Raw genomic sequence first — 27,819 nt, forward strand, 5'->3', positions numbered from 1 at the left:
ATACACAGCACCCTTCTAAAAAGCAGCGTTGTACCAACCATGTCTTCCCCAGAAGAATCCTGGGAACTGTAGTTTGTCAGGGTTGCCGAGATTTGCTGAGAAACCCCTATTCCCCTCGCAGACACACAACACTCAGAGTTTCCCAGAAAGAAGAACTGGTTGTCAAGCAGCTCTTGCAGCTGTAGCTCCAGGAGGAAGATGGGGGGGGGGTCGGGTCTCTTTGCAACCCTCAGCACCCTTAAACTACAGCTCCCAGAATTCCTTGCAGGGAGGGGAGCAATGACTGTTAAAGTGGTATGGTAGTGATTTCAATGTATGTTGCTGCTGCGGCTCTGTGGTAGTGCTTTTGCTTGTCTGGATGTGTGTATGTGTGTGTGTGTGTACACACACATGCAGAAAGCTCTTACTTTAGTGTGAATGGAACATAGCCTACAGTTCAGAGAGTCAAATATATTTCTCTGCCTATTTGGCATCTGTCCTCAGCAGTCACTGCATGGTGTAGGAAAGAGTTTTAAAATATGGCCTTGAGCTATCATAAGTGATAAATTGAACAACAGTGATTAAAATGTATGCGTGGGCTTTGTGACACCAAGCAGGTACTTAACAATCTCTCACTTTGTTCCGCGTTTGGTCTCTCCATGACCTTCTTTGCATTTCTGTATTTATTTATGTGTTCACTACATCTATGTTCCTTTTCTCTTTTTACCAGCATCCTCAACGTCCTTAAAAATGCAATATTATAAATAATAACCCATGCTTATATTTTTTTTAAAAAAAATGCATGAAACCCTCCCGCTTAACTTTGGTTCAAGTATGATCGAGAAGCCTACCCTTCACAATGACAGTTGTTTTACATTTCTCGGCAAATAGAATTTGGTCCCTTTTGAAGAATGTTCAGAGGGAAGTGAATAACAAATGGTCAAATGGTACAGAAAGATAAAGAGGATCGATGGGTTCCTACAACAATCATTAAGGCAGTCTTATGCGCTTTCACGTGGAAGTAAGGCTCATTAAACTCAGTTGGGACTTGCTTTCAACTTACCATACATAGTAAACCAGGCATAGGCAAACTTGTCCCTTCAGATGTTTTGAGACTACAATTCCCATCATCCCTGACCACTTGTCCTGTTAGCTAGGGATGATGGGACTTGTAGTCCCAAAACATCTGTAGGGCCGAGTTTGCCTATGCCTGTAGTAAAGAAATGGAAGTGTAGCAGATGCAAAAGAGTTGATTTTTTAAGATTCGCTGGTGGAGGGTGGGAGCAGTTCAAGTTGGCACTCAACCTACTTAGGCTGTCTAGCTAGATAGAAGTATCTGAAGAAGTGTGCATGCACACGAAAGCTCATACCAAGAACTGACTTAGTTGGTCTTTAAGGTGCTACTGGAAGGAATTTGTTTTGTTTTAGCTAGATAGAAAACAGAGAAACTTCCCATGAGGAAGATGGATGAAGGAAGATGGACTGGGTACCAGTTTTGTTAAATGCTGCATTGATCATATTGAGTGGAGGCACCTTAGCCTGCTTAGAGCCTGTTGGGAAGCTACACGTTGATTTTTGGCTTGGTGCCACCACTTGTGCTATGTCTCCATAATCCATTCTCTGTCTGTACATTTCTGAACAGAGCTACTCAGCAACCAGGGAAGGGTTGCAGATGCAGCAGCTTCCAAACAGAAGTCAAGCACAGAGAGTCAGCCGAGTCACCAACCAAATCCAGAGATAAGACCAGGAAACAGTCCAAGGTCAACATCACAGGGGAGTTCAACCAAGGCAACTTCTGCCACCAGGGACTAGAAGCTATAGAGCTGTGTTGTTTCTCACCAGTGGAAGACGTACAAGGGAGGTCTTAAATACTCAGGCCTCCTAAACCACATCCAAACCACAGCTGTTGGCAATGAGCAGGGATCACTTACTCACGAGTAGACCACCAACACTGTGTCTTGTAAATGCATACTGAGCCATCGCTCTTTGGCCCTAAAAGTATTTGTTCCAGTGCTATTGAGGGCTTAGGGCTGCTTCACCTTCTCCTCGTGGTTCCAGAAGTTCATTATTGGGTATCAACCCAGAGGTCCCCTCAAGGGAATTCTCAGCATTGGATTCAAGGAGCCCTGCCAGCTCCTCAAGGTCCCCAACATTTAGGTCAGGGTTGGACATGCCTATACCTTGGTATCTCAAGGTTCTCTGAATGCTGGGTTCACCTCCCAGTAACTTTGCAAGGTAATTTGCACTGTAAAAGGTGTCTAAAGCTACCTTGAAAGCTTCTTACAGATAAACATCAAACAGATAAACAACTGCACATCTTTCCAAAGACATCTGGAGGCAGCCCTGTATCAGGAAGTTTTTAATATTTGACAGTTTTGCTGTACTTTTATTATGCTGGAAGTTGCCCAGAGTGGCTGGGGCAGCCCAGTTATATGGGCAGGGTATAAGTAATATGTTGTTGTTGTTATCATGCCTGAATGAGGAGTTGGACCAGAACATCCCACATCCAAAACCAAAGCTGTATCACACCGTAACATTGCAAGTGGCTCTGTGAATTGTTGTTGCTAAGGCATCTATGCTGGAATACAAAATCGGTCCAAAGATATTTTTTTATGACCTTTAGACCATTTAAAGGTCAAAGCAGTTTTTATTGTTAAATAGCCAAGCAGGCAACTGTGATATTTCAATAATAGGCAGTATTGTGACTGTAAGAAATAGCCTTTTGAAGATATTGATAGTTCCTTTCCACACACATTTTGCAGGATACACACTGAAAGACAGATTTTATTGTTGCAGTGTTCTTATTTCTCAGTCTTTTAGCCCTTTTGTGCATGTGAAAATTCCACAGAGCCAACTATATTTTTCTGATAGGACTGCTGAGTCCTGACCACATGCACAAGGAACTGTTTTCTGATGTGGCCTGGTAAAGAGAAGCGACTGAAACGCCTTCCTTACGCCAATTACCTTTCAGCCTCAATTCCCCATTGTTAAAATGGGAATATGAACAACTGCTTCTCAGCATTGTTGTGCACCCGAAACATGTTGCAGGAATGTTAATGCCTTGTTATGTTCAATATTCTAGTCAGGAAACCTATTTACATGGATTTATTTGAGGTCTCTAAAGGAAACTTTGTAGGACATCTGTACTGATTGATTTTTGTGAAGTGATTAATTTTTTGTGAAGCACACGATGCAATTCTAACTGGACTAGCTCTGGAGACTGAGTGCCTCTGTTCGGTCAGGGAAAAATAGTATTTCTGAACTTTCATAGTTCCCAGACAATGATATTTTTTTTGCAGTGGAAACCAGTATACTGATCGGTAAATAGACCATATCGCATTCTTCTCTTCCGATTGTTGCTGACTTCTCCTCAGCATTGCTAGGAAAGTCACTGAAATAGGGCAGACCAAGTCTGGAGAAGAAAGTCTTGAAAACAAGAAACCGTACAAAAATAGTGTATAATTGGAGGAGACAGGAACAGAGGGGTCTCTCGTCTTCCTTACTTCAGGCCTTGTTCATCGCAGGGAGACAGTCAACCAAACATAGAGAGGAAATGTTCCACCAGCCAATTAGAGGACATGCTACCTCAGTGAAGATCGCACCACTGCTCTAGGGAGGGCCAGAGAAGATGCAACCGGGGCAGCCATGTTTGTTTTCTCATTTGCCTGTCCCAGTCACATGCAAAACAGGGTTGGAGGGTGTTTGTCTTACATTTTTTCATCATGAGGGACGTGGATGTAGGGAGCAGAAAGCCTGAATGCTGAGCAGATGCTCTGTCCTTGTGCCACACTCTTCTTGTGCATGAGGCTGAGGAATCCCACTGAATGTCCACTTGGGATAATTGCAATTTATATGCGCAGAGTTGTGCACAGCCTTTGCATGTTCTTCCCCCAATTTCTTTTGCAAGTCATTTCTGATTGAGGTATCAGCTCTGTTCAATTTCTTTTGCAAGTCATTTCTGATTGAGGTATCAGCTCTGTGTTCCTCCTGTCTGCCTGGAGAAGCATGTCACTAAATTAGTACAGGGCATTAATTTTAATGCAGTGTAATTTATTGAGTAGCTGAAAATTCTGCAGTTGTGGGTGGTTTTTTTTTTTGGTGTCTGTGTGTGAGTGTTTTTTGCAACTTCAGAGTGAGTGATGCTACCTTGCTTTGCCAATCCATCTTTTTATGGAGGAGACCAGGACTCAGCAGCCACGACACATAAATACTTCGCGGAGCTGTTCGTTGCCAATGAATTTCTGCTTTACTGTGAAACTTTGCAAGGCATAAAAATGTAATACAGTTGGAGATATGGCATTGCTAAGGCATTGGCTTGCATGTGTTGCTCTAGAAGCGTTACCTAATGGAACAAATTAGCTTGCTAACATACGTATTGAGATAGATTTGAATCTTGCTGTTTCTTAAGCCAGAAGCGTAGGTCTTCTGTAAAGTTCTGAAGACAGGAAACAGATACGGCTAATTCATTTCCTTTCTCCTTCTGCAGCCTTTCCGGTGTGCACACTGCCATTATTCCTGCAACATATCTGGTTCTCTGAAGAGACATTACAACAGGAAGCATCCCAACGAAGAGTATGTTAATGCTGGCTCTGGAGAGCTTGCCACTGAAGCCCTTCTCCAGCAAGGTGACCTGTCTTATTTTGAAACCGTCGCACAAAAATTACTCCTTTGAATTAAGACACAATTAAATTTCTTTTGCAGAGAGTATGCTGCAGCAGGCTTAGCTTTTCAGTGGTGGAGAGTGATGGGATTTTGTGTGTGTGTGTGTGTGGCACTGTCATCACTTCCCTGAAAGAAAAAACCTGTAGCAAACATTGTGTACGAATTGAAAATCCACATGAATGAAAGCTGGAGGGAAGCCAACACCCTCTTGTGGATCGGCCCAGGTTTAAATTCCTACAGAAAGCGTTCTTGGCTCTTTCTTAATGGGAATGATGCCAAAGGCACTTTTAAACGAAGAAAGCTGTTGCTGTATTTGAGAAAAGGTTATTTTTTCCCCAGTTACGCTTTTTTTTTTTTTACATTTTGGAAACTGGCTATGCAGCTGTGATCAGAGTTGGCACCTCCAGTCCTGAATGTATTTACCTGGGGTTGTATTCAGTTGTGTTCCTCCTTGTCCATCAGTCTCTGGCTCAGCAGAAGGCATCTGCTATTATAGAATGGGGGGGGGGGATTTTCACTGATTCTGCCTTCCCTCTGCAGCTCTCCTCCCTCACCCACCCTTCACTAGCTCGAGAGAGGCAGGGGACATTTTGGAACAGTGCAGGGGACAGCAGGAGAAAGGGGAGATCTGCAAAAATCAGTCTGCACCCCACTTTCATCTCGCAGAAGAATCCCCTGGATTCAGTAGCTCTCTGTCCACAGATGGACATGGTCGGACACACCCCGTGGAACTCCTGTTGGTTTCTGCGGAAACAGCTTCACAGGATGACACCTTTGATTTGATGAACTGCATCTCATGGAGCAAGCAAACCTAACGTTCTGCTTATTGCTTCAGGATATTCTTCTCACTGCGGGGAACGGGAAGCCGACCTAGAGATGAGCCTTTGGCCTGATTCAACAGGCCATCTTCTTACATTCTTAACCTAGCCAGTTCTTCTCTGGGTCACTTGTGAAACCGCCCTGTGGGTCACATCCTACTTGGTTAAACGCTTAGCGTTTCTCCCGCAAAGCATTCTTCTCCTGTACTTGCTTCCTACATACATTTCTCAGTTCCACTGCATCAGCTCAGCTCACTTCCAAATAACTAGCTGAGCATCAGAGTAGGTGCCTGAGCATTTTTCAATCCTTCCTGCTATATGAGTTTTTGTTGTTTTGATATTCACTAGAGCCTGGGAAGATAAAAGAGGAAGCAGGGAGGGAGAGGAATTCAAGAGGACTCTTTTCACTACTCCAGGCCCTATCTAATTAAAAACGGGTTTTGCCGAACAACACAGTATCTGGATGCAACTGCAAGAGATGTGCACGCTGCACTCTTAAGGGACATTTTGCTGCTGTGCAGTTGGAAATCTGATAGCCCAGTCCAGTAGCTTCTTAAGTATGAAATGTATTCAAGGATTCAGGACATTGAAAAGCATGTAACGCTACTGCAAGTGGGGAATTAAAAGGAAGCCAAATTTGATTGCCTTTTGTTGGGAGATGCCGAGCTGTTTGTGGAAGTTGACTCCCTTGTTTTATTTTTGATGGTTTCCAAGTGTTTATCCCCATATTGAACAAAAAAATGCAGAACTTTCCCCCTCCTTAAAAAGCATCTTGCAGGGATTTCAAAATTCACTTTTTTTTTTACAGTAGAATAGATGCCAGACTAACACAGCCGCTCTAGATAATGAATAAAACATCATTCTCCCAAGCGTGACATTTCTAAAAAGCATTTCCAAATTATTCTTTTCTTCTTTCTTAGCTGTTTTAAAAAAAATGTCTGCAAAGAATTCACATTTATCGGAAGTGCTAACCCATGTTCCAACAACACAGAAACAGTGACACAAGCCAAATGCATTCAGAATAAATGCTGTCTGCCCTCCCCCTTCCACTGTTGCAAATATGGGAACTGGAGGACAAAAGCAGGGGTCGGCAACCCCTGGGCCTGAAGCAACCCACAGAGGCCGTTTAACTGGCCCACGAGCCGCCCCTGAACCCAGCCACCCGCTCGGCGAATCCCCGCGCACTGCGCTAAACCAGCACCTCTTCTGCGGCTCCCGAAATTGCTTCTGCGCATGCCCAGACGCCAGAAATTGCTTTTGCACAGGCGTGATTTTCGGCATCTGGGCATGCGCAGAAGCGATCTCCGGCCCTGCGGACATGCACAGACGGGATTTCCGGCATCGCACTGCGCCGTACCGGCCAACAGAAGATCTTCATGGGAGTGATCCTGCCCATGCCCAAGTAAGCCTTGCCGACCCCTGGACAAAAGCATCGCAATGAGTGCACCCAGGTGTTAGTTTCTTTGAGTCCTCCAAACCACAATGAAGATAGAGGTCTGCAGTACCTTAGAAACAAATGCATTTTTTGCAGCATGGACTTTGAAGGGGGCTGTACATCTACTGAAAAGCACGTGCATTGCATTCCAATGGCCCCAGATCCAGTTCCTGTTATGTCTGGCCTGAAACCTCGAGAGCCACTGTCTGTCATGGTAGACAGTACTGAGCTAATGGACTGATGGTCCGGCATGGAATATGGCTGCTTCCTATCCCTGCTGGCATGTGAATCATCAGGTGCGTGGGCAGCTATGTTTGTTTTTCCATGGACAAACATATTTGTGCAACAGCGGCCAAGAATGCAAGTATAGAAACAGGGCAAGCCATATACATTTGATGGAATGGGGAGCAGTTTCCACTTCATGAACCTTCACGACTTTGCATTAGGAAATGGGGGGTCTGCACAGAAAGTCAGCAACATATCTATGCCTTCAGAATTCATGCTGGATTTACTGTACATTTCCCCCCCCTATGATACACAAATGTGTATCTAGTAGCCAGATTAACTTGTTTTAGAAGTTAAAGAGAAAGGAAATGTTAGGAGCTGGAGGCAAGTGCAGGTCGGCAATCAAAAGGGGGAGGACCCCTTGGTGTTAGTGCAGTTAAATCTTTATTGTTGTTGTTGCTTAGTCGTTTAGTCGTGTCCGACTCTTCGTGACCCCATGGACCAGAGCACGCCAGGCACTCCTGTCTTCCACTGCCTCCCGCAGTTTGGTCAAACTCATTGTGGTAGCTTCGAGAACACTGTCCAACCATCTTGTCCTCTGTCGTCCCCTTCTCCTTGTGCCCTCCATCTTTCCCAGCATCAGGGTCTTTTCCAGGGAGTCTTCTCTTCTCATGAGGTGGCCAAAGTATTGGAGCCTTAGTTTCAGGATCTGTCCTTCCAGTGAGCACTCAGGGCTGATTTCCTTCAGAATGGATCGGTTTGATCTGCTTGCAGTCCATGGGACTCTCAAGAGTCTCCTCCAGCACCATAATTCAAAAGCATCAATTCTTCGGCGATCAGCCTTCTTGATGGTCCAGCTCTCACTTCCATAAATGTTTTTGCAAAAAACCAAAACAGCACAGGCCTAGTGATCCCAGCAACCTCTCCCCAGTTGGTCTTGCTCCAAGAAGGCATTTGCATGGACTAAAGGCCCCCGCCTTCCCACCACTTCCCAAGTCTCCTCCTCTCCCAGGTATTTCCCAAGCAGTTGCGAATTGCGTCTGTGCACAACCTGCCTCTGCTCTGCCCTCCTCACTTCTCTGCACATTCTGTGAGACCAGGGGAGAGGGAGCTGGTCTCGGCAGGAGGGGGAGACTCCCTGACTTCTTCAGCAGCCTGCCTTCTTTCTCTGGGCCTCCCTCCCAGCCTCCACTTCTGCCTCTGAGTCTGAATTGCCCTCTGCCATGGCCTCCCTGTTGCCAAAAAGACGGTACTGTGGCCAGAATATAGGTTATAAACTTCAGGCAGATTTGCCCAGTGAAGCCAAAGCTGTTTTGTTTTTTAAGCGTCAGCTGCTCCATGCAGCAAAACCTATTAATTATTTTGTTGCTTAAACTTTCCTGCATTTTTAAAAGGCAAACTGTAAGGATCTGGAGCTGTAACCATTGATAAGGAAATAGCCCAGGGCATCCAGTTGCACGTAGAGTTCTAGTAAGAAAAGTACTTAATGGAAGTGTTTTCCTGTAAGTTTCCCTATGGGTGTCCTGATGCTGTAGCTTAAACTCAAGGACTGTAAGAAGCCAAAGGAGGTTCGCTGTGGGAAACTGCAGATAGGAAGCCTTCTAAAACGAGCGTTTTCCCATACTATCAGTAGCACACAGATCCTCAGGGATTTTCTGGCTGCTTGTTATCTGCGATTTCTTTTCATTTTGTGACCCCTTATTAATGCAATATAGAAACTAAATGTCACTTCCAAGCGACCAGTTAGTGCATTAATAGTGTGTGTGTGTGTGTGTGTGTGTGTGTGTGTGTCTGTCCAGGGGGATGGTCGGGAGGCCAACAGTGGAATTGCTCCTTTGGCATTTCTGAAATATGAAATACTCCAATATGATTTGACTACATGCATGGGTGTCAAAAGCAGATAAGGTATGTCATTCAGTGACCTTTCCCCCTCTCTGTATTGCCAAAGTATTTAATGAATTGGATGGAATTTAATTTTCTTTAGCTGCGGTGTCAATTAGCTGTCGCACAGTTTTCTGCTACTGGCTCAACTGCATGCTTCCATTTGTTGTTCCTTAATTAAAGTCGCAGTGACAAAGGTGCCCATTTTAATTAGCAGGGTGTTATTGTTACAGTAATTCTAATTTAAAAGAAATAGAGGAAGGTCTTGCGTCTAATTGAGTTTTTATTAAGAGGGTGATACGAAATGAATATTTCATTTCAGATTTGGTAACTGATGGTATCTTTCTCCTATCCTGTGCCAAAGGTACTTACTAGGGAGCCGTGCAATGTTGCATATTAAAAACATTTGACAGAGAAGCTATTCCAGTTTAGCATAAAATCAAGCAGCCTTCATTGTCTAAAGTGGTTAAAGATAATAATAGGCAGGACTTAGGAAATCCTTGAGGACTAATAAATGTCAGCAAATGAACCTCACTTTAATGAGGTTTTATGAAACGAAATAGAGGAAATTATTCCATTCCGCCGCGTTGATGAAGTCCCATCTTGAAAGGGTTTGGCTTGGAGGCGGAAAACGTTTGGCGCAAAGACATTTCTGCAACTGATAAACAATGTGCCAGTGGCAAATTCTCCAACATACCGCTGCGAGATTAGGGTGGCTTGCCACTGCACGAAAGCATGTGGAGTTGGGATGTAGAGACACCATTTATATTTGTGATAGTTATTTAGTTCACTCATAGACTACCCTTCATCCAATCAGGATCACAGGAAAGATCACAAGACGTGTCATGGCAGCTCCCACATGCTGAGCCAATTCCACAGTGAGCCAGCGGATGTATCACTGGTGTGATTATTAGCCCTTAGCAGTGGGGGACAGGATAGCAGAGAAACAGAAAAGGGTCTTATTTCTGATATCTCTTTTTCAGTTTTGAGTCTTTTTCGGTATGTTTCTTTCCCCCTCACCCCATCTCCAAGGTCCTACAAAACAGCTCTGGAACTGTTTCCCAGGTTTTTCACCTTCATTGTTGATGATTGCTTGCTGCAAATGACCATTTCACTATGCTGTTCCAGTACGATACCATAAGATTTTGTGGTTTATTTATTTAAAACGGAGAGATGCCTTAGAATAGGGATGAATGGATTAGTGGCCACTGCTCCATTTCTTTCTTTCTTTTTGTAAATCTACATAACAATCAAATACACATTTCTAAATGTAATTAATCCTAAAATACACATCGTATGCACATTTCAAGATATATAGTAAAAAAACAAAAACAAAAACGCATTGCAAAATCAGAAAAAAATATGCAAAGTCTGAATGGTTACTGAGCCCCCAATCACTGTAGGTTGGGAAGAGTGGGTCAGGTGTGTCCGTATCAGAATTCACAAATAAGGAATTCCTCAAGCATCCGTAACTCAGGGCTATGTTTTGTTTTGCTGCTCAGTGCAAAGTAACATTTCCCACCATGCTGTGCTTCCCCCAACCCTGATATTTCACAGCAAGATTTCAGGGCTTCTTCTGAATCAGGACAATAAATAAATAATATCAAGGAGCAATTTATTTATTTTTTTAATATGTCCAAATTGCCAGAGATTTTGAGCACGGTAAAAGGAAATATATTAAAAACAAATTCTTAACTCTGTGTGTAGTAGATTTATTTTTCGTGTTTCTAGTTAAAAATTAGCAAAACAATTTGCGCGTGGGCCTGCGCAGGCAGAATTTACCTGAAATACTCTGCTGCCGGGAAACAAAAAACAAAACAAAAGTATTTTCAGCATCAATGGTAAAAACATAGTAGTTATATAACTGACAACGTGTTGCCATTTAAAGGTGTGTAAAATTTGCTTTGTGCAAATTGGAAAGTAATCATCTATTAAACTTGAGAAAGTTGCAACCTGGTAACCTGGCGTGCTGATTTCTTACTGGCGTGCTTATGCCTTAATTTATCAACAACAAGAGGCAAAGATTGTGCTGATGAAGTTCATCTTGTTCTCTCTCCCCGCCCCCCTTCTTTCTTTCTTTTCCTTCAGGTGGCATTAAGTGTCCAGTTTGCAACTTCGTGTATGGTACAAAGTGGGAATTCAACAGACACCTCAAGAACAAACATAGACTCAGATTGGTCGAGTATGATGGGGAGACAAAGTGGGAGGTAAAGCCAAGCTGTGGCAGCTGGCCCTGAAATCTTGAGCTTCTCTAAAAGGGCCAAGGTGGGGGGATGTACAGTGGTACCTCAGGTTAAGTACTTAATTCGTTCCGGAGGTCCGTTCTTAACCTGAAACTGTTCTTAACCTGAAGCACCACTTTAGCTAATGGGGCCTCCCGCTGCTGCCGTGCCACCGGAGCACTATTTCTGTTCTCATCCTGAAGCAAAGTTTTTAACCCGAGGTACTATTTCTGGGTTAGCGGAGTCTGTAACCTGAAGCGTATGTAACCTGAAGCGTATGTAACCTGAGGTACCACTCTAATTGGAATCCAATGAGAATACGACGACATAAACTGCCTTATAAGATGAAAAAAATGCACTGCCTCTTGCTTAAGCATTCAGAGATGTATGCCATCTGGCAAAAGGATCCTTCCCCCCCCCCCATTGCCCTTTAAAGGTAAAGGACCCCTGACAGTTAAGTTGTGCTGGTCCCGGGGGGAAGGTTACCGTTGGCATAGTCAAAGTCCAGTCCTGGGTCAATAGCCTGGAAACAGTTCCGAAGGAGCGGGGCGAGGTCCGAAGCAGGAAGCCGGGCGGGGACAGGAACACTAGAGGAACAGGACTAGATGCTGGCCGAAACAGCTCTTCATCGACGTTGCTCCCGCAACCTGGGACCGGGCTGACTGGCCTTTATCTGTTCTGAGGCCAGGGGCGGTCCTGGCCCCCAGGAGACCCACCTCTCTTGGCCTTAAGGCGAGCACTCCTCCTGGGAGAAACCAGTTCCCTTCGCCTCTCTGCCCTGAGCCTCTGCAGTTCAGGAGAGGCTGAAGGGTTACTGGGCCCAGGGGGAGACTCACCTGCAGGCACTGAGTCCTCAACCACCTCTGGAGCCAGAGTGGATTCACCTGGTGCCTGCTCCTGAGGATCCGGCACAGGTGCAGGCGCTTCAGAATCAAGGCCCTGCCCCAGTTCAGCCAGCCCTGAAGGCGGGGACTCCTGTGCAGGCTGGGATTCCTCTGGTTCAGCCTCTGAATCGGAATCCCAGGCCATCACATAAGTCCAGTCGCGAACGACACTGGGGTTGCGGTGCTCATCTCATTTTACTGGCCAAGGGAGCAGATGTTCGTCCACAGACAGTTTTTCCGGGTCACGTGGCCAGTAGTGACCCGCTTCTTAGCCGCTTCTGGCGAAACCAGAGCAGCGCGCGGAAACGCCGTTTCCCTTCCCGCCAGAGCAGTACCTATTTATCTACTTGCACTTTGACGTGCTTTTGAACTGCTAGGTTGGCGGGAGCAGGGACTGAGCAACGGGAGCTCACCCTGTCATGGGGATCCGAACTGCCGACCTTCTGATCGGCAAGTCCTAGGCTCTGTGGTTTAGACTACAGCGCTACCCGCGTCCCTTGTCCCTCGTCAATAGTTACACACTGCAATAGCTGTTTGGCATCTTTGTGATGTGCTTCTGCCAGCTAATTCCCTTTGATCACCGATCACTGGCTCTCTTTGCAGCCCAAAGCAGAAATTCCTGAAGAAACGCAGTATCTCCATATCACAGAAGCTGAAGATATGCAAGGAACTCAGGCCGCAGTTGCTGCTCTACAGGACCTGCGATATACCTCGGAGAATGGTAAAACGTTCTCTTTAAGGAGAAACAAATGTTTCGGAAAAGCAATGTATAAATGCTGAGCGTTCAAAACAAGTCCCCGTACTTTAGCTCAATAATCCTTGTGTGGTAATAATTATTATTTATACCCCCCCCCATGTGGCTGGGTTTCCCCAACCCCTCTGGGCGGCTTCCAGAAAAATATTAAAATACAGTAATTCGTGAAATATTAAAAGCTTCCCTAAAGATAGTATGAATTGCAAATGTAGGTCTGAGAGTAACAACAAGAAAGAGTAGCTAACCTAGGGCCACCCAGAAAGATTCATGGTCAAGATTGCATTTGAACTGGTACTTCCTGCTGCAGTATTACACCAGCATTACTGTCCATTAAACTTTGATTAGTTTAATGTTAAGTAAACGTCCAGTGCGCTTCCAACGCCATAAGTCTTATCTCAGCAGAGAATTTCGTGCAGCGGCTGAAGGAGGCAGGAGAATCAGTACCTTTCATAAATGAGGAATCCTGGAGCAAGCACTTTGGAACTCAGGGAAAAACTTTATTCACAAAAGCAAAAAAAACCCTGGCGATAAAGCACACATGCTTTTATCTCCAGCATAAAGAAAACTTTACTCTAAACTTAACTCATATCAGCAAACACGCCCATGACCACAAACTGAGTCTGCGAGTCAGGTCAAGGGGGGAAGAAGAAGAGAGAAACACGGGTGAACGGACTCTTTATACAAACTAACTCACATTCCTGGATGCTTAATGACTTCCAGCTGCTCAGTGATTAGAGCGACTTGTTACCTCTTAACCCTTTAGTACCAACAATTACATTGTCAACAAAAGTGGCTTCACTAGCGAGCATATTGTTTTGTTTCATTGAAGTTGCCAAGTCCAGAGTGACTCTGAGAAAGAAAGGCATATTGGCTGTGGCCTGGTGCCACTAACACAGCTTCTTCCCAAATCCTGCAAAGACTTGAAGCAGTTGGGGACAGCACAGAGGCGGGTTGCTTCTGTTCTAACATTGAAAAGAAACTAGCAGAGCAGTCCGAACCCCACTAATGCCTGGTGAAGAGTGTGAGGTGGGGTTGGGGGGTGGACAAAAGACCCGCTCCGGGCAATGTCAGCCTATAGCTGCCAGGTTTGGGCCTGATGCCGTCAGGTGACAGCAGTGTAGCCTGTTCAGTTGGATTTGACGACTTACTGAGGTCACCAAAGGTAAATGGAACAAGAGAGACTCTTGGCACCTTGGAGACTGACCAGTTTATTAGGGCGCAAGCTCTTATTCCTCCAAAGCAAACTCAGTGCCACCAGTGGGGCTTGCTTCTAAGCATATGTCCAGACCAGTGGTGAGGAGAGAAGATAGGATTCTGTAAGGAACTAGGGAAGAATGTGAAGACGGATTTGAACGAGGGGTCAGCGGGGGAAGTTCTCACTGCAGTGGCATGGCGGGATGTGCAGCGGTGGAAACATAAGCAAAAGGAGATGAATTTGAACAGAAGATTGGCAAGTTTTGGTTTTTTTTTCATATTTCCAAAGTAAACACATCAAATCAATTAGTCCAAATTATAACAATACATATCATATAATCCAATTGTTTTCCAAATTGTAAATTTTTGTGGGGGGTACCCAAGCTTCTTGATTGGCAGGAGTCCAATCCTCGAATATTTGTTCTGCTTCCATATTAAGAATGATGTTTCCAGTCTCTTCTTCTCAATACTTGTCGTTACTCATTTTCCTTTCCATTTTCCTCCGATATGCTCCGCAAGTGGGTTGAAAAAGACAGTCTTATTTGTATTTCTGTGTGGGCTTTGTGCTGCTCTCTCGTAAATCACTCTCCTCCAACAGTCCTTTCCGCTCGAGCGAGTAATCGCCATTTTTGTCGTGCCGATGAAATACAGTCTAGAAACTCGCTCGTTAGCTTTTCCGATCTGTTGCATCATAAATTAGTCTTTTTGCAGGAGGTCTGCCCCTTCCAGTTTGCAATCTCCTTGAAAATAATATATCTTCGGCTCGCCCTCCCCAAGACCAACTCCAACAACACAGGTCTCTTATCAAGTTTCCATTCTTACTGCGTCACAAGAGAGAGCCCTTCTTCTTTCCAAATCCTTTACAGAGTAAAACCTTTAAGTTCATAATTATTCCCGCACAATTCATTTTTAGTCCCATTTGCAATTTATTTCTGTGACAGATCTTCAGAGGGAGGGTTATTAATAATCACATAGAGCAAAAAAAATAAAAAGTCATTCCCCCCCCCCTTAGTTCCAGCATTCCAATCCACATACCATATTTGTAGTACTTTAATGTAATCTTCCTTCTCAGTCCGTCTCAGTCTTCTTCCTTTCAGTGGTAAAATTGTTAGCAGATAAAAACTCCTCCCTCTTTTGAAGCATGTGCGTTATCTTTCCCATTTTTTTTCCTTTTAAGTAACGCAACTAGTTTCGCTCCTGGAAGCAGCTTCGGAGGAGTTCTGAGGCCCGCCAAGGGTTATGCACCTAGTGCCTCACCCCCTCCTTCTTCCGAACTCGGGGGTGATTTATGGCAACAGCGGGTGAAAACGGCATCTCTCCCCCCTGGAGAGATGAAGGGAGACTGATATACTCCCCATAATCAGCCTCTAATTACCTCGTGCGAGCTGGATAGATGTTAATATCCACCATCTTCCAAGGCGCCCCCTAGCGGCCCCCCCGAAGATTGGCAAGTTTGTGTTACTGTTAACGCCGTCCTGGTTCTCATACTGACATTCTCTCCGATTAGGGGGACGACTTGACCCCGCGGCTGTGAACATCCTGCAACAGATCATAGAGCTGGGCTCTGAGCCCCACGATGCAGCTGCCGTCGCTTCTGTCGTTGCCATGGCCCCAGGAACTGTTACTGTCGTGAAACAGGTCAAAACTCTTTCCTCTCTCTGTGTGTGTGTGTGTGTGTGTGTATGCATGTGCATGTGTGCATTAGACAGAAGGAGTGATACTTCTGGCTGTTTGTTGTATGCAAATAAACCGTTAATATTTCTAAGCTATTTGAGACCACATTTGTTTAGCTAGACAGCTCAATACTGGGCTGTCCTTGCAGCACCACCTTGAACCACATTTGTTTCTGGATTTGGCATTACAGAATGTGTGAGTTCTCTGCCTAAAACAGAATGTAATCAACTTCATTATTCCTGTATATAAAGTTGTGGGGAGATATAGGGCTGGTTTCGATAGATGACATCAAAATACTTATTGCGAGCCTATTATGTTAGTGCATTGAGCAACTGGTAGCTCAGGTGAGCGAGACATAAGGCATGCAACCTTTTCCCTGGATGGTTCCAGCTCAGGATGGGGGGTGAAAGGATGGAGGCATCGCTGATCTTGGAAACTTATTCCCTTTCTCATTCGCTGCATTCAAAGTCCTTGCATGTTGCAGGTGGGGGAAAGCTTGGAGCATCATTCTCTCACACACATTTTGGAATTCTGTGTACAGGAGTGACTTTGACACAGGGGCCGCACTCTTAAACTTGCAATCCCCCACAAGGAAACTGAGGTGATTGCAGTCTCATGAAACCATATGCCATTTGCCTCCTGGCTTGCTTGGTTCAGAGTAGCTACATTTCTTCCAAAGATAGGTTTCTACATTGTGGAGAAAGTGGCTGTTTAAATTGGCCTCTAGGCAAGAGAGTTGAGAAAATTGACCTGCATTCTGTTCCATTTCTGAGCTTTATCCTGTAATGAGGTAGCAATCTGCAAACTATTGGAAGCAGTGAGGTTGCAGAGGTTCTGCTGGGGACTTATTTGATCTGTAGGATTCTGTTGGAGTCAGGAAGAAAAAAAAATGGCTTTCTAATGGAAGTATGAGGCATCCTTCTCACCCCATTTTTATAATTAGGGCTTTCATTATTCATAAAGAATCTTAAGATCATGGTTTGCTCATAAAAACACATTTCAATAAAATTGTATGTTTTCAGATACTTGCATAAGGCACTGAGTCCTTGTTATATACTGTTAGCTTTTATTCTATGTAGACACCCTTTGAGATAAATTCTTGTGTTGATTGCCAAATGACTTCCTTTGCAGCTTTTGTTTCAAATCTTTGTGTTGGTGGCATTATGCTAATCATTTTTGTGTTAAAAAAAAGGGGGTGATAGAAGCATATGATAATGCAAATATATTTATATATGCAGAAGATCAAGAGTGTGTGTGGGGGGGAGTCATATTCCAGGGAGTCCTTATCAAATGTTGAGAAGCTAGACTATTATAAAGCTCAAGGATTGCTGAAAGGCCTGAGCCATAATCCTGTGGCAACTCAGAGCTACAGAATAGTGTGATCTCTCCCCCTCAAGCCCCTTCGGTTTCAGTCCAACTGCTGAGCAACAAGCATTGCTTCTGTGACAGATGAAAATGGCTACACTCTAAATACTCTTGGCATGATCTTCCTCTTATTCTCCCTCGCCTTTGGCAGTGCTCATTGTATATTGCTTGTGTTGGCTGGAGCACCAGTTCTAGCAGCCAATGCAAGCAGCACGAGGCTCCCCTGTTCAAGGAGTTGGGGTGACTGGCCTACCTCACACTGTCAGCCTAGCAGTTCGAAAGCACACCAGTGCAAGTAGATAAATAGGTACCACAGCGGCAGGAAGGTAAATGGCATTTCTGTGCACTCTGGCATTCATTACGGTGTATTGTTGAGCCAGAAGCAATTTAGTCATGATGGCCACATGACCCAGAAAAGCTGTCCACGTACAAAGGTTGGCTCCTTCAGCCTGAAGCGAGATGAGTGCCGTACCCCATAGTCAAATTTAACCATCCAGGAGTCCTTTTACACTTTAGTAACTGAGTAGCAATGGTACAGGGTTTCAAGTGGGCCAGAACCATTTGCAAAATTTGCATGGCTGCTTCTGCTCCTCCCTACTCCTCACCTCTTCCTTGTAGTCTCCTTTGTATTCCACCGTGTCCCCCAGGGTGTCTCTGCTCAGTAGAAGTGATGACTCAGGGAATCGGTTTGGTAGCCCGAGAGAACCAAACTAGCTGAGAACTTGAACAATTCATTGGCTAGCCTTGCAGAATCTCAAGTTGAGCGAAATAAATGCCCCAACTATTCTTTGTTGCTTGATCCTCAGCTTTCTGTCATACGTTGTTGAAACGTGAGCAGGTACATCTAGTCGTAAGGGGCTATGTGTAAGAAACCAAAGAAATGGTGTCCACGTTCCGCCATCACACATTTTTAAATCACTTTCATAAATGTAACACAGAAGACAGGAGGCTGCTTTGTTCAGGTGTCATATTGTAAAATCATCATTAACCATGCTAGATCTTGACATATATACCTGAAGGAGTGTCTCCAACCCCATCATTCTGCCTGGACGCTGAGGTCCAGCACCGAGTGCCTTCTGGCAGTTCCCTCACTGCGAGAAGCAAAGCTACAGGGAACCAGGCAGAGGGCCTTCTTGGTAGTGGCGCCCGCCCTGTGGAACGCCTTCCCATCAGATGTCAAAGAGATAAACAACTACCTGACATTTAGAAAACATCTGAAGGCAGCCCTGTTCAGGGAAGTTTTTAATGTGTGACATTTTGATGTATTTTTAATCTTTGTTGGAAGCCACCCAGAGTGGCTGGGGAAACCCAGCCAGATGGGCGGGTTACAAATAAATTATTATTATTATTATTATTATTATTATTATTATTATTATTATTGACATATGTAAAAATTAGATACATCTTAGAGCTATAGAACATACAGACAGGGGCACCTAAAATGAACCAGAAGATGGCCCATCTTCCTTGTTGATAAAGGCTTAGCTGGATTTTTTTATATCAGGGGGAAAAGATTGGATGTTGTTGGCATTCATCTGTCTTGAGAGAGTGGAGTGTGTCTCCAGGGGTGAAGTCAATCTGCTGCATTGGCAGCACCAAAGTGACCTCCCCGGGGTGCAAGCCTAGGCAGTGTGTATGGAGGTCCCCCTCTCGACCTGGCTGATGTGGCCCAAAAGAAAGCAGACGTTTGGCACCAGCTTGGCTGCAGGAGTTGCCAGAAGGAGGCGTACCTGGTGCCATCCAACCACCTTAGGGACTCCACTCTGGATTTGTGCAGGAGTTACTCCTTAGCCTTTTCTTCTCCTGAAGATATCCCACAAAGCTTAGATGAGCTACCTTCCCAGGTGGACGAGCCTTATGTGTCCCTCACTTCCCTATATAGTGGTACCTCGGGTTAAGAACTTAATTTGCTCTGGAGGTCTGTTCTTAAGCTGAAACCGTTCTTAACCTGAAGCCCCACTTTAGCTAATGGGGCCTCCCGCTGCCGCCGCACCACTGGAGCACGATTTCTGTTCTCATCCTGAAGCAAAGTTCTTAACCCGAGGTACTATTTCTGGGTTAGCGGAGTCTGTAACCGGAAGCATATGTAACCGGAAGTGTATGTTACCCGAGTACCAGTGTACAGCACATGCAGAAACTGCCATCTTGAGGTTCTCTGTTGGGCTCTGGGGTGGGACTTCTTGCGAGACAGGAGGGATCTCCAGGGTGCTCCCCATTTCTGGGTACCACTTCCAGGTACCCGGCACCACGTGTGTACGTGGTCACACACAAATAGATTGCACGTCAAGCTCTTGCCAGGAAGCAAGGAGGATGCTTCAGGTAGCAATGGAAAAGAATGTAGGTGCTGCCAGGGGGGGAAAAAATGGAAGGGCATCTTCAGTTGGCTTGAAAGCTGCTGTTGTCTCATTGACTCCCTTATTAGAGGGATAAAGGAAAAAAGCAGAATTTTGGGAAAGATGGATCAATCCAATAGGACCTAAGCAGAGGGCATGTAAGTGCTGAGCTGACGTGAAGTGTTGCCAACCTGAGAAACACAGCAATTTGTCACGCTAAGAGGAATATAGATAGATGTCTACGAGAGAGAGAGAGAGAGAGAGAGAGAGAACAAGGAGCGCCACAAGTGAAAGCAGTTAATCATTTTTTCTGGAATGACAAAACCAATGAAAAACATCTGGATAAAGTCAGGTAGAGAGGCTGTTAACTTTCTTTATTGGCCATTTTCATTTCAGGAGAATATAAAATTGAATAAGCATTCCGTTTGTCGCCCTTGCGCCAAATGAGATTCTAGTTTCATTTCACTTTCGCGTCAGCGGCATTTTTATTTATCTTCCTCTCCTTGTTATTTATTTGTGCATCTCAGATGCATTTAAAATTATGTGCAGCTTTCAACGTAAACAAAGCCAGTTTCGAATCCCATTCAGGCTACAATATGCTTGCTTGCAGGTCTCGGTGAATGCTGGGCAGTGAGGCTTGTTGCCTTAGGAATAACGTGTGGTGTTTGCAAACCTGTTTTGTGATACCACCTGGAAAACTAAACGGCCCCCTCCCCCTGCCATCTGAAAAGACGTTGAAATTCCATCACCAGTGACAAATCTCTTTGGATCCAAACACAGCAGTGAAATAGAGGTTTGCGTACCTATTTCAATGGCCATATATGTTTTCATTTGGCTACCTGTCTAGATCCAGCAGTATAAATTGTTATATATGTGTAATCTGTGCAGTTCTTAATGCTTGCCTTGGATAGCCCAATACCTTGGTAGGCAGCTGACAGACTCCATGAAGCCAGCTGAGATCCTCTGATTGACCCATTGATCCTCTGGTTTTCTCCCTCTACACACACACACACACACACACACACACACACACTTCTCTCCCAACTTTCCTTACAAGTGGTGCACCAGGAAAACCTGCTCCCAGTTGCACCTTCTAGGGTTGCCATATTTTGAAGAGCAAAAAAGAGGACACATTTGCCGACTTTTGACTATGGATCTCTATGACGACTCTCATCATGAAAAAGAGGACGTGTCCTGGAAAAAGGGGACATATGGCAACCCTGCGGGTACATTCTGGTTATCTTTACTATCCTCACATGCTTCTTAATGTCTGCACTTCGTATTAAAATGCAGCTTAAAACAAAGGATGGTTTGGGGCCAACGAGTTAAGGCATGCTGCTCAGATGTTCCTGTAGTTCCCCGCTGCCGCCACGCCACAAAATAAGCCAGAGCGTGGCTTGCTGTTACATTTGAACCCAAGCCCATGCTTCTTAGTTGGTAGAGCATGAGACCCTTATTCTCAGGGCCGTGGGTTCGAGCCCCATGTTGGACAAAAGATTCCTGCAATGCAGGGAGTTGGACTAGATCAGGGGTAGGCAACCTAAGGCCTGTGGGCCAGATCCGGCCCAATCGCCTTCTCAATCTGGCCCGCGGACAGTCTGGGAATCAGCGTGTTTTTACATGAGTGTCCTTTTATTTAAAATGCATCTCTGGGTTATTTGTGGGGCATAGGAATTCGTTCACCCCCCCCCCAAAAAAATATATAGTCCGGCCCACCACATGGTCTGAGGGATGGTGGACCAGCCCCCTGGCTAAAATGGCCGCTGTTTCTTTAATGCTTAAAAAAGCTGTGTCAGCATGAGTCAGCGGCTTGCACCGGGTTGTGTCTATAGAGTGAGAAATGTTAGTTTGGTGTTGGGTTGGTTGGTTGGTTAGTGAAAGCTGGTAGTGTTAATGTGTGTACAGTTGGTCAGCCGCTTTTGCAGAAAGACTTTTAAGAATAAAACTCTGCAACGATACTTTTCTTGTGGACTCTTTTATGCCGACAAGGGTCTGAGGACCAGGCTGAGGAGACAAAGGGAGGTCAGAACCCTTTCCTTTTTTTCTTTTTCTTTTTTACAAACACTGACAGTTTGCTTACCCCTGGACTAGATGATGCTCATGATTCCTTCCAACCCTGCAATTCTGGTTCTGTTATTCCCCTTCCTACAAGCAGTAAGTGAAAAACAAGAACTCGGTTCCCCTTTTGTTTGGAGGCACAAGACTGGGTGAGGCAGCACAACAAACTGGTTTTATCCGTGATGCATCAGGAGAGCAGCGCCAACAGAATTCAATAATAATAATAATAATAATAATAATAATAATAATAATAATAATAATAATGATGATGATGTAATGGCTCTAGGGGTTGCTCATGCGTAAGCCGGTGCAAACACCTGGCTGGGTTGCCTGAGTGAACCTTTTCTGTCCGGACAGCCACTCACCCATGGCTGTCTCAATCGCTGGCAGAATCCGTCAGTGGGCGTTTCTTATTCTTCCAGCAAAGAAGCTCCTTGATGCCTAGTCTCCTCCTACTCTCTCTGCGCGAAAGCCTCCTGCGCAAGGAGGGCGTAGGCAGCGGAGGACCCCTACTCTCCCCGCTGGTCCCCGGCAAGGAGTCATGGGACTGCCTCGCCGCTTCCCCCATCTGCCCCCCTTCTCCACTGGTGCTACGCTGATTCTCTTCCCCAGAAGATGGGCTGCCTCTCCCAATCCCGGGATGCTCTCTGGAATCCCTCTGGATTTTGCTCTCTCCCTCCGGCACTGATGGCAGTTCCCTGACAAATGATGATGATGATGATGATGATGATGATGATGATGATGTAATTGAGTGAGACTGCTAAGCTTGACCCTATCACAAAGCTAAGACGTTAATGATTGGTTTTTTCTGCCTCTTCTCCCAGTGATCTTTATTTACTTGGGCTACCGCATGCCTTTCTTTCCCCCCATGGTCCAGCTAGTTTCCAGCTCTGTGCTGCTTCACAGTCTTATTAGAAACAGAGGATCCAAAGGAAGAGTAAAGGATGGTTGTTTTCAGTAGAGTGTCTTCGCCTGCATGGCTTACCGGTTGCCGCCTGTCACTGCGAGGTGTTGTATTGGGCTTTTTCACTAGAGCTCCAGCTCCTGTGTTGTCATCTTTCGGATGAAATTAAACAGAAACGAAACCTGAATAAAAGATATTCATTCTCCAAACTAAAGAAGAAGCCAGCCTAAATCAATTAAATGGCGCAGCCAGCTTGGCATAAACTGATCAATGTACACATAAAACGTCCTTCTGTTGAGCACAGCTGCGTCATATAACAAACCTTTTGGCACAACGCAATTGCATTTTTTCTTTCCTCCAGGAAAAAAATAATGAAGATGGCTCCCTTTCTTTTTGTTTTGCCTCTCCCCCATGCTCATGCTTCATTGCTATTACCATTATTATTTCAGAGAGCATACTTGCTGGAAATGAAGGGAGCCTTGGGCTATCTGATATTTCCATTACTGGCCTGACGGGCATTAAGTGGATATAGTTTGCAGGTACTCTGCAAGTTGTATTTGGGGGAGAGTTGATTCCTTCCCCCAACTTTCCATTTTAAAAGATTGTGCATTTGCAATTGCAGATCTTTGAATGAAAATCCATAGTAAAGTGGGCTCAGATGTTCCAAGTTAACTCGTTTTTAATCCAAAATCGTCTGTTGAGAGAAAATTGTCCTTTTTTTTTACACCCAGGGAGTATGTTTTGTGTTTGAACCTGTGTGCTGTAAATTAAATGCAGTTTGTTTTTGCTCCCCTTGGGAAAGTAGGTTCTGGGAGAAGAAGAGTTTGGATTTGATATCCCGCTTTATCACTACCCGAAGGAGTCTCAAAGCGGCTAACATTCTCCTTTCCCTTCTTCTCCCACAACAAACACTCTGTGAGGTGAGTGAGGCTGAGAGACTTCAGAGAAGTGTGACTGGCCCAAGGTCACCCAGCAGCTGCATGTGGAGGAGCGGAGACGTGAACCCAGTTCACCAGATTACGAGACTACCACTCTTAACCACTACACCACGCTGGCTCTCTCCCCATGGGAGGAGGTGAATAGAGAAAGAGTTCCAACGAAACAAATGATGGTGACCAACCTCTGCATAACTTACATGCTCTGCTTTCCCCCTACAGTGGCTCACAGCAAAGATAACCATTGCAAGGCTGACCGTCTTAGTGCACACCACTCTGAATAAATATTTGCTGAGACAGAAGGTGTCAGGTGTTGGGGTGTGATTATTAAAACACACTCACTTCAGCATGAATGTCTTCCTGGAATTGTACTTATTTCTCCAGATGATGCAAATAACACGGTGGATAATGCATTGGTGACCTTGTTTCAGATCCTTGCTCAGCCATGAACCTCTTTAGGCGACTTTGGATCAGACATGTTCTCTCCTTCAGTCTTTCTCATGGTCCTTCTGAGGATAATATGGTCCTTGAGTAGGTGGGATTAAAAATTGATAATAATGGTAACCAGTTCTTCTGGCAAGTGAGCCATGGTGCTGGGCTAATCTACGCTGTTGTTCAGATGCATCTCCTTAGTATGGAATTGCTTCTAGTCCATTGAGTGGATATCAATGCGCTGATGTGCCTGTATTCCCCTTGTGGCACAGATTGGCTACCAACTGCTTAAACTCACGGGCTGCAATTCAACAAAGGGAAAGTGCATAAGGAAACCAAACTCCTCTGTCATCGCCTGCCTCGGCTCTGCTGTTCCCTTGCCTGCGATGAAACGCCTGTACATGCACTGAAACCCTTAAATTTTGGTTATGAATGCACATCCGTTAGGTCTTTCAGTAGTTCAGTATTCCTGGGACTTTTTGCATGCAAAGCAGGGCTCTGCCACTGACCCACATCCCTTCCCTAGTGGGTCATCAGCTGTACGAGCTCATCTGTTATTTAACTGAAGCAAATAGTGCAATCTCCTTTAGTACCAATAATTTATGAAATACGGGGCTCGATCATTTATTCACACCTAGCTTTCCTTGCTCTCGTTTTAAGAAACATTGCATCCAAAGAAACCCTTTGTAACGTCTCCCCTTTTCTCGCAGGTGACAGAAGAGGAGCAGTCAGCCAACCACACGGTGATGATTCAGGAAACATTGCAGCAAGCTTCCGTCGAGCTGGGCGAGCAGCACCATTTGGTCGTCTCCTCCGATGAGGTGGAAGGGATCGGGACAGTGACAGTCTACACCCAGGGGGGAGAGGCCTCTGAACTTATTGTGTATGTGCAAGACATGCAGTCTGTGGAGGAGCAGGTGGAGGAGCAGGAGCAGCCTGAACCGAAAATCTAGATAAAATTCCCAAGGGAGACCAGCCTTCTGGTACCGCCAAACTGCTACATGCTTTGTTTTCCAATGTATTGGGCAAGAACAGAACCTCCCGCAGCTGCTACTCTATCATATCTTTAGTCTTTGGCAGATGGCGCACGTGGTTGTTTACTGGACTGGTGGCTTCTTCTTTTTGCCAGGAAATATTTTGGTACGTACTGAGCCATGCGCAGCTTCCTTTCACATGGCGCTACTCATAAGGAACGCCTGAAGTCGCAGCAAGCAGATCCATGCAGATGGATGGTCATGACCACTACCTTCTGGGATAAAAGATACTTTTCCTAGAGCAAGAGGTGAACCAAAAAAAAAGCAAGAGGAGGCAATGGCAGTGGACAGCACTTGATAAACGCTAAAATGTGTGTTATGCACTTTAAGAAGACTGTAGACGGAAAAGACAATTTTAGCAACCGCCCGGAAAGTTCAGATTTTAAGACTTGCCAAGCAACAGGCCCTGCAGCGAAGCTATTCAGAAGAACAGGCTCCATTGGGTTGGGTTCACTCAACATGCAGAAAATGTGGTGGTGTGAATCAGAGCCAGCTGTTCTTCAGTGCTGCTTTCTAAACGGTTTTTCTAAATAGTGTTCAGCATTTTAACCTCCCCAAAGACAGCTTTCCTTCCTTTTGTCACTGTGAATTGTTGAAGACCAGAGATCATTACCCGAAGAAATGTGTTCTCTTTTATCTCGTATCTTTTAAACCGGGACTCTGTGCCAGTGAGCATGCCACGTTTTTATTTGGATGGGATCTAATCTGACACGCGAGTGAAAAGATCCCACCTCTAAGAGTCTTTCAGATGCACAGTCTCTGCCGAAATGCAAGTGTTTTATGGTTGTGACATATTTTGGACACGTATATTGGAGATATATAGTGGATTTCTTCCTTTTTTTTTCCTATCTGTGAAGCATTATTTCCTTGTCTCTCCCTCTCCTTTTTTGCAAGCAATAGCAATAACTTCAGAAATATATATTTTAAAAAATCATCGCTTGGGCACAGTTTTTTTAGATTAACACACCCGCTACAGGGTTATGTCTCATATAATATACAATGGATGCCATGTTGAAGCACTGAGAAGTAATACCAAGCCAAAAAATCTGTGGAAGCCACAGAGATAGAATTATATTTCGGGATCCTATTTCTCCCAGCCTGGCAAACGTTGAGCATTTTCTCCAAAACAAAAAGCACTAACTGCATCCTTGAGCTGCATTGAATCACTCTTCTGTATTGATTAAGACACAGGTGATCTATGGAAGTCTTATTCTTTTTCTGTCTCCTTAAATAATAAAATAGATATCCGCTATGAGGAAACACCCAAAGTAGAGATGCAAGCATCTCTTGCTGTAAGTAAGGGCTCAAACACTCTGCTCTTGGTGGAGAAAAGGGCATGCAATTTGGAGAAAGACTCTATTTCAGGGGAAACCAATGTGGTGCCCTCTGGATGTTTTCGGACTACAATTCCCATCATCCCTCACCTCCTCTGGCCAGAGCTAATGGAGTCTTAACAATTTCTAGACGACATCGTGTTGGCTACACCAGCTTATCCATGTGGGTTTTTTTCAGTAGGCCTTGGGGAATGGATCTAATTTGGCCCTATGTGTTCTGATCTTATGTCCCGTGTTCAGGTTGTGATTTGAACTACATGGCAGTGCATTCAGCAGAGAACTTATCCACTGGGCTCCACGAACAATGTCACATCTCATTGGGTACCTCACATCTGACACGTGAGAGTGATAATTCCTTGGGCTGTCTCAGGAAGTGGGCAGAGGAGGAATGGTGGAGACCACCTCCCCAGCCTGACCCTTCCAGGGAAGAAGAAGACAGTTCAGAATTACAACAGGGGTTTGAGGGAGGTCACAACTCAGAGGAAGATGAGGGGGAAAGCTGGGAAATAATGGGAGAGGAGGAAGAAGCAGCACCAGGAAGGCAACAGCTGATGGACACAGTGTCTTTAGAAAGCATTCCAGACCCACCATCTCCCAGAACCTGGTGAGCATTGAAAGTAAGAGAACAAAGAGCTCAAAGGCAGAGGGCACGTTGTAGCACCCGCAGTGATGACGCTTGAGGAAGTGAGAGAAACTGAGTGGGTGGAGACTCACTCGGGACAACACCATTATTCCAAGAGGTTGCATTCCAAAGCTTCTCTCTGTGAATATTGAATAAAAAGTAGATGGTAAGGACTTTTCCTTGTCTTATCCATTCCTGGCAACCTGCCATGGGGGTGGGGTCCTCTACCGCCTGACAGGTTGTGGGGTAGAGTGCAGGAACGGGCTGACTATATAGCAGCTATACAGCTCCTGCCTTTTTTCACCAGTGCATCCTTTGTATTGTCATTCACACAAACTATATTTTGGGGTGTCATCCAGTACGCGAGACCAAACTCTTTCTCATCTTTCTTTTTTTTTTTTGTAATCTCAAACCCCCGTTCCTCAAATAAATATCAGACAAGGTGAAAATGTAAAACTCCCGTCACTTTTGAAGGATCACATTTATGTATATTCAGTGCGGTGTCCTAAACTGCATGTGGGGAAGATATTAGCTTCAGTCGAACCTACACATTTCTGCTCTAAGTCCATCTGCTACAGCTGCCTATGGCTCCAAACTTGGTTTTATGTCGCATCCCGCAAAGTAGCGATGGTTTAAATGGCATGGCAGTGGATGCACACAAAACGGACAACAAGAAGTAAATAAGGACGAAATAGATATGGAAGAAGAGATAATGTAGCAACAGGACGAAGAGATGGACATATGCTTGTAACAGGAGTGGGAAACCTGATTTTATTTTATTTTTAAAGAAATTGTATTAAATTACATTTGGATGGATTTGCAATAATTTGGAAAAACCAATAAATCATAATAAATAATAAAAAAGACAATGGATGCACACCAAACAGAGAAATGACCTTTTAAAATTAGCTATCCTGTCTCCAGTACGATGCTTGATACGAAGATATGTAATCAATCAGACACCCTGAGATGTAAAATGTCTCCTCCTGTTCCTGCACTTTTGTTTTGAAATTCTGTATGTACACACAAATTATTCAGGGTGTAAATGGCTATGTGATTCGTGAATCAGATACA

General features: G+C 44.8%; 1 protein-coding gene and 1 long non-coding RNA gene across 3 annotated transcripts in view; one reads left to right on the top strand and one right to left on the bottom strand.

Moving 5' to 3' along the window:
- ZFAT (zinc finger and AT-hook domain containing) overlaps window positions 1–27,637 on the top strand; it is an 83,976-nt gene extending 56,339 nt beyond the window's left edge. For both annotated transcript variants that reach the window (XM_081874002.1, XM_081874003.1), the window contains 5 exons: window positions 4,466–4,604; window positions 11,089–11,207; window positions 12,710–12,827; window positions 15,562–15,692; window positions 24,466–27,637. In XM_081874002.1, coding sequence (XP_081730128.1) covers window positions 4,466–4,604; window positions 11,089–11,207; window positions 12,710–12,827; window positions 15,562–15,692; window positions 24,466–24,708 — 750 coding nt within the window. In that variant the 3' untranslated portion in view covers window positions 24,709–27,637. The remainder of the gene's footprint in view (window positions 1–4,465; window positions 4,605–11,088; window positions 11,208–12,709; window positions 12,828–15,561; window positions 15,693–24,465) is intronic.
- LOC309349173 overlaps window positions 1–27,819 on the bottom strand; it is a 688,744-nt gene that overhangs the window by 63,125 nt on the left and 597,800 nt on the right. The window lies entirely within an intron of this gene.

This window comes from Podarcis erhardii, assembly GCF_964252035.2.
Source record: "Podarcis erhardii genome assembly, chromosome: 8".
In the NCBI taxonomy this organism is placed as follows: Eukaryota; Metazoa; Chordata; class Lepidosauria; order Squamata; family Lacertidae; genus Podarcis; species Podarcis erhardii.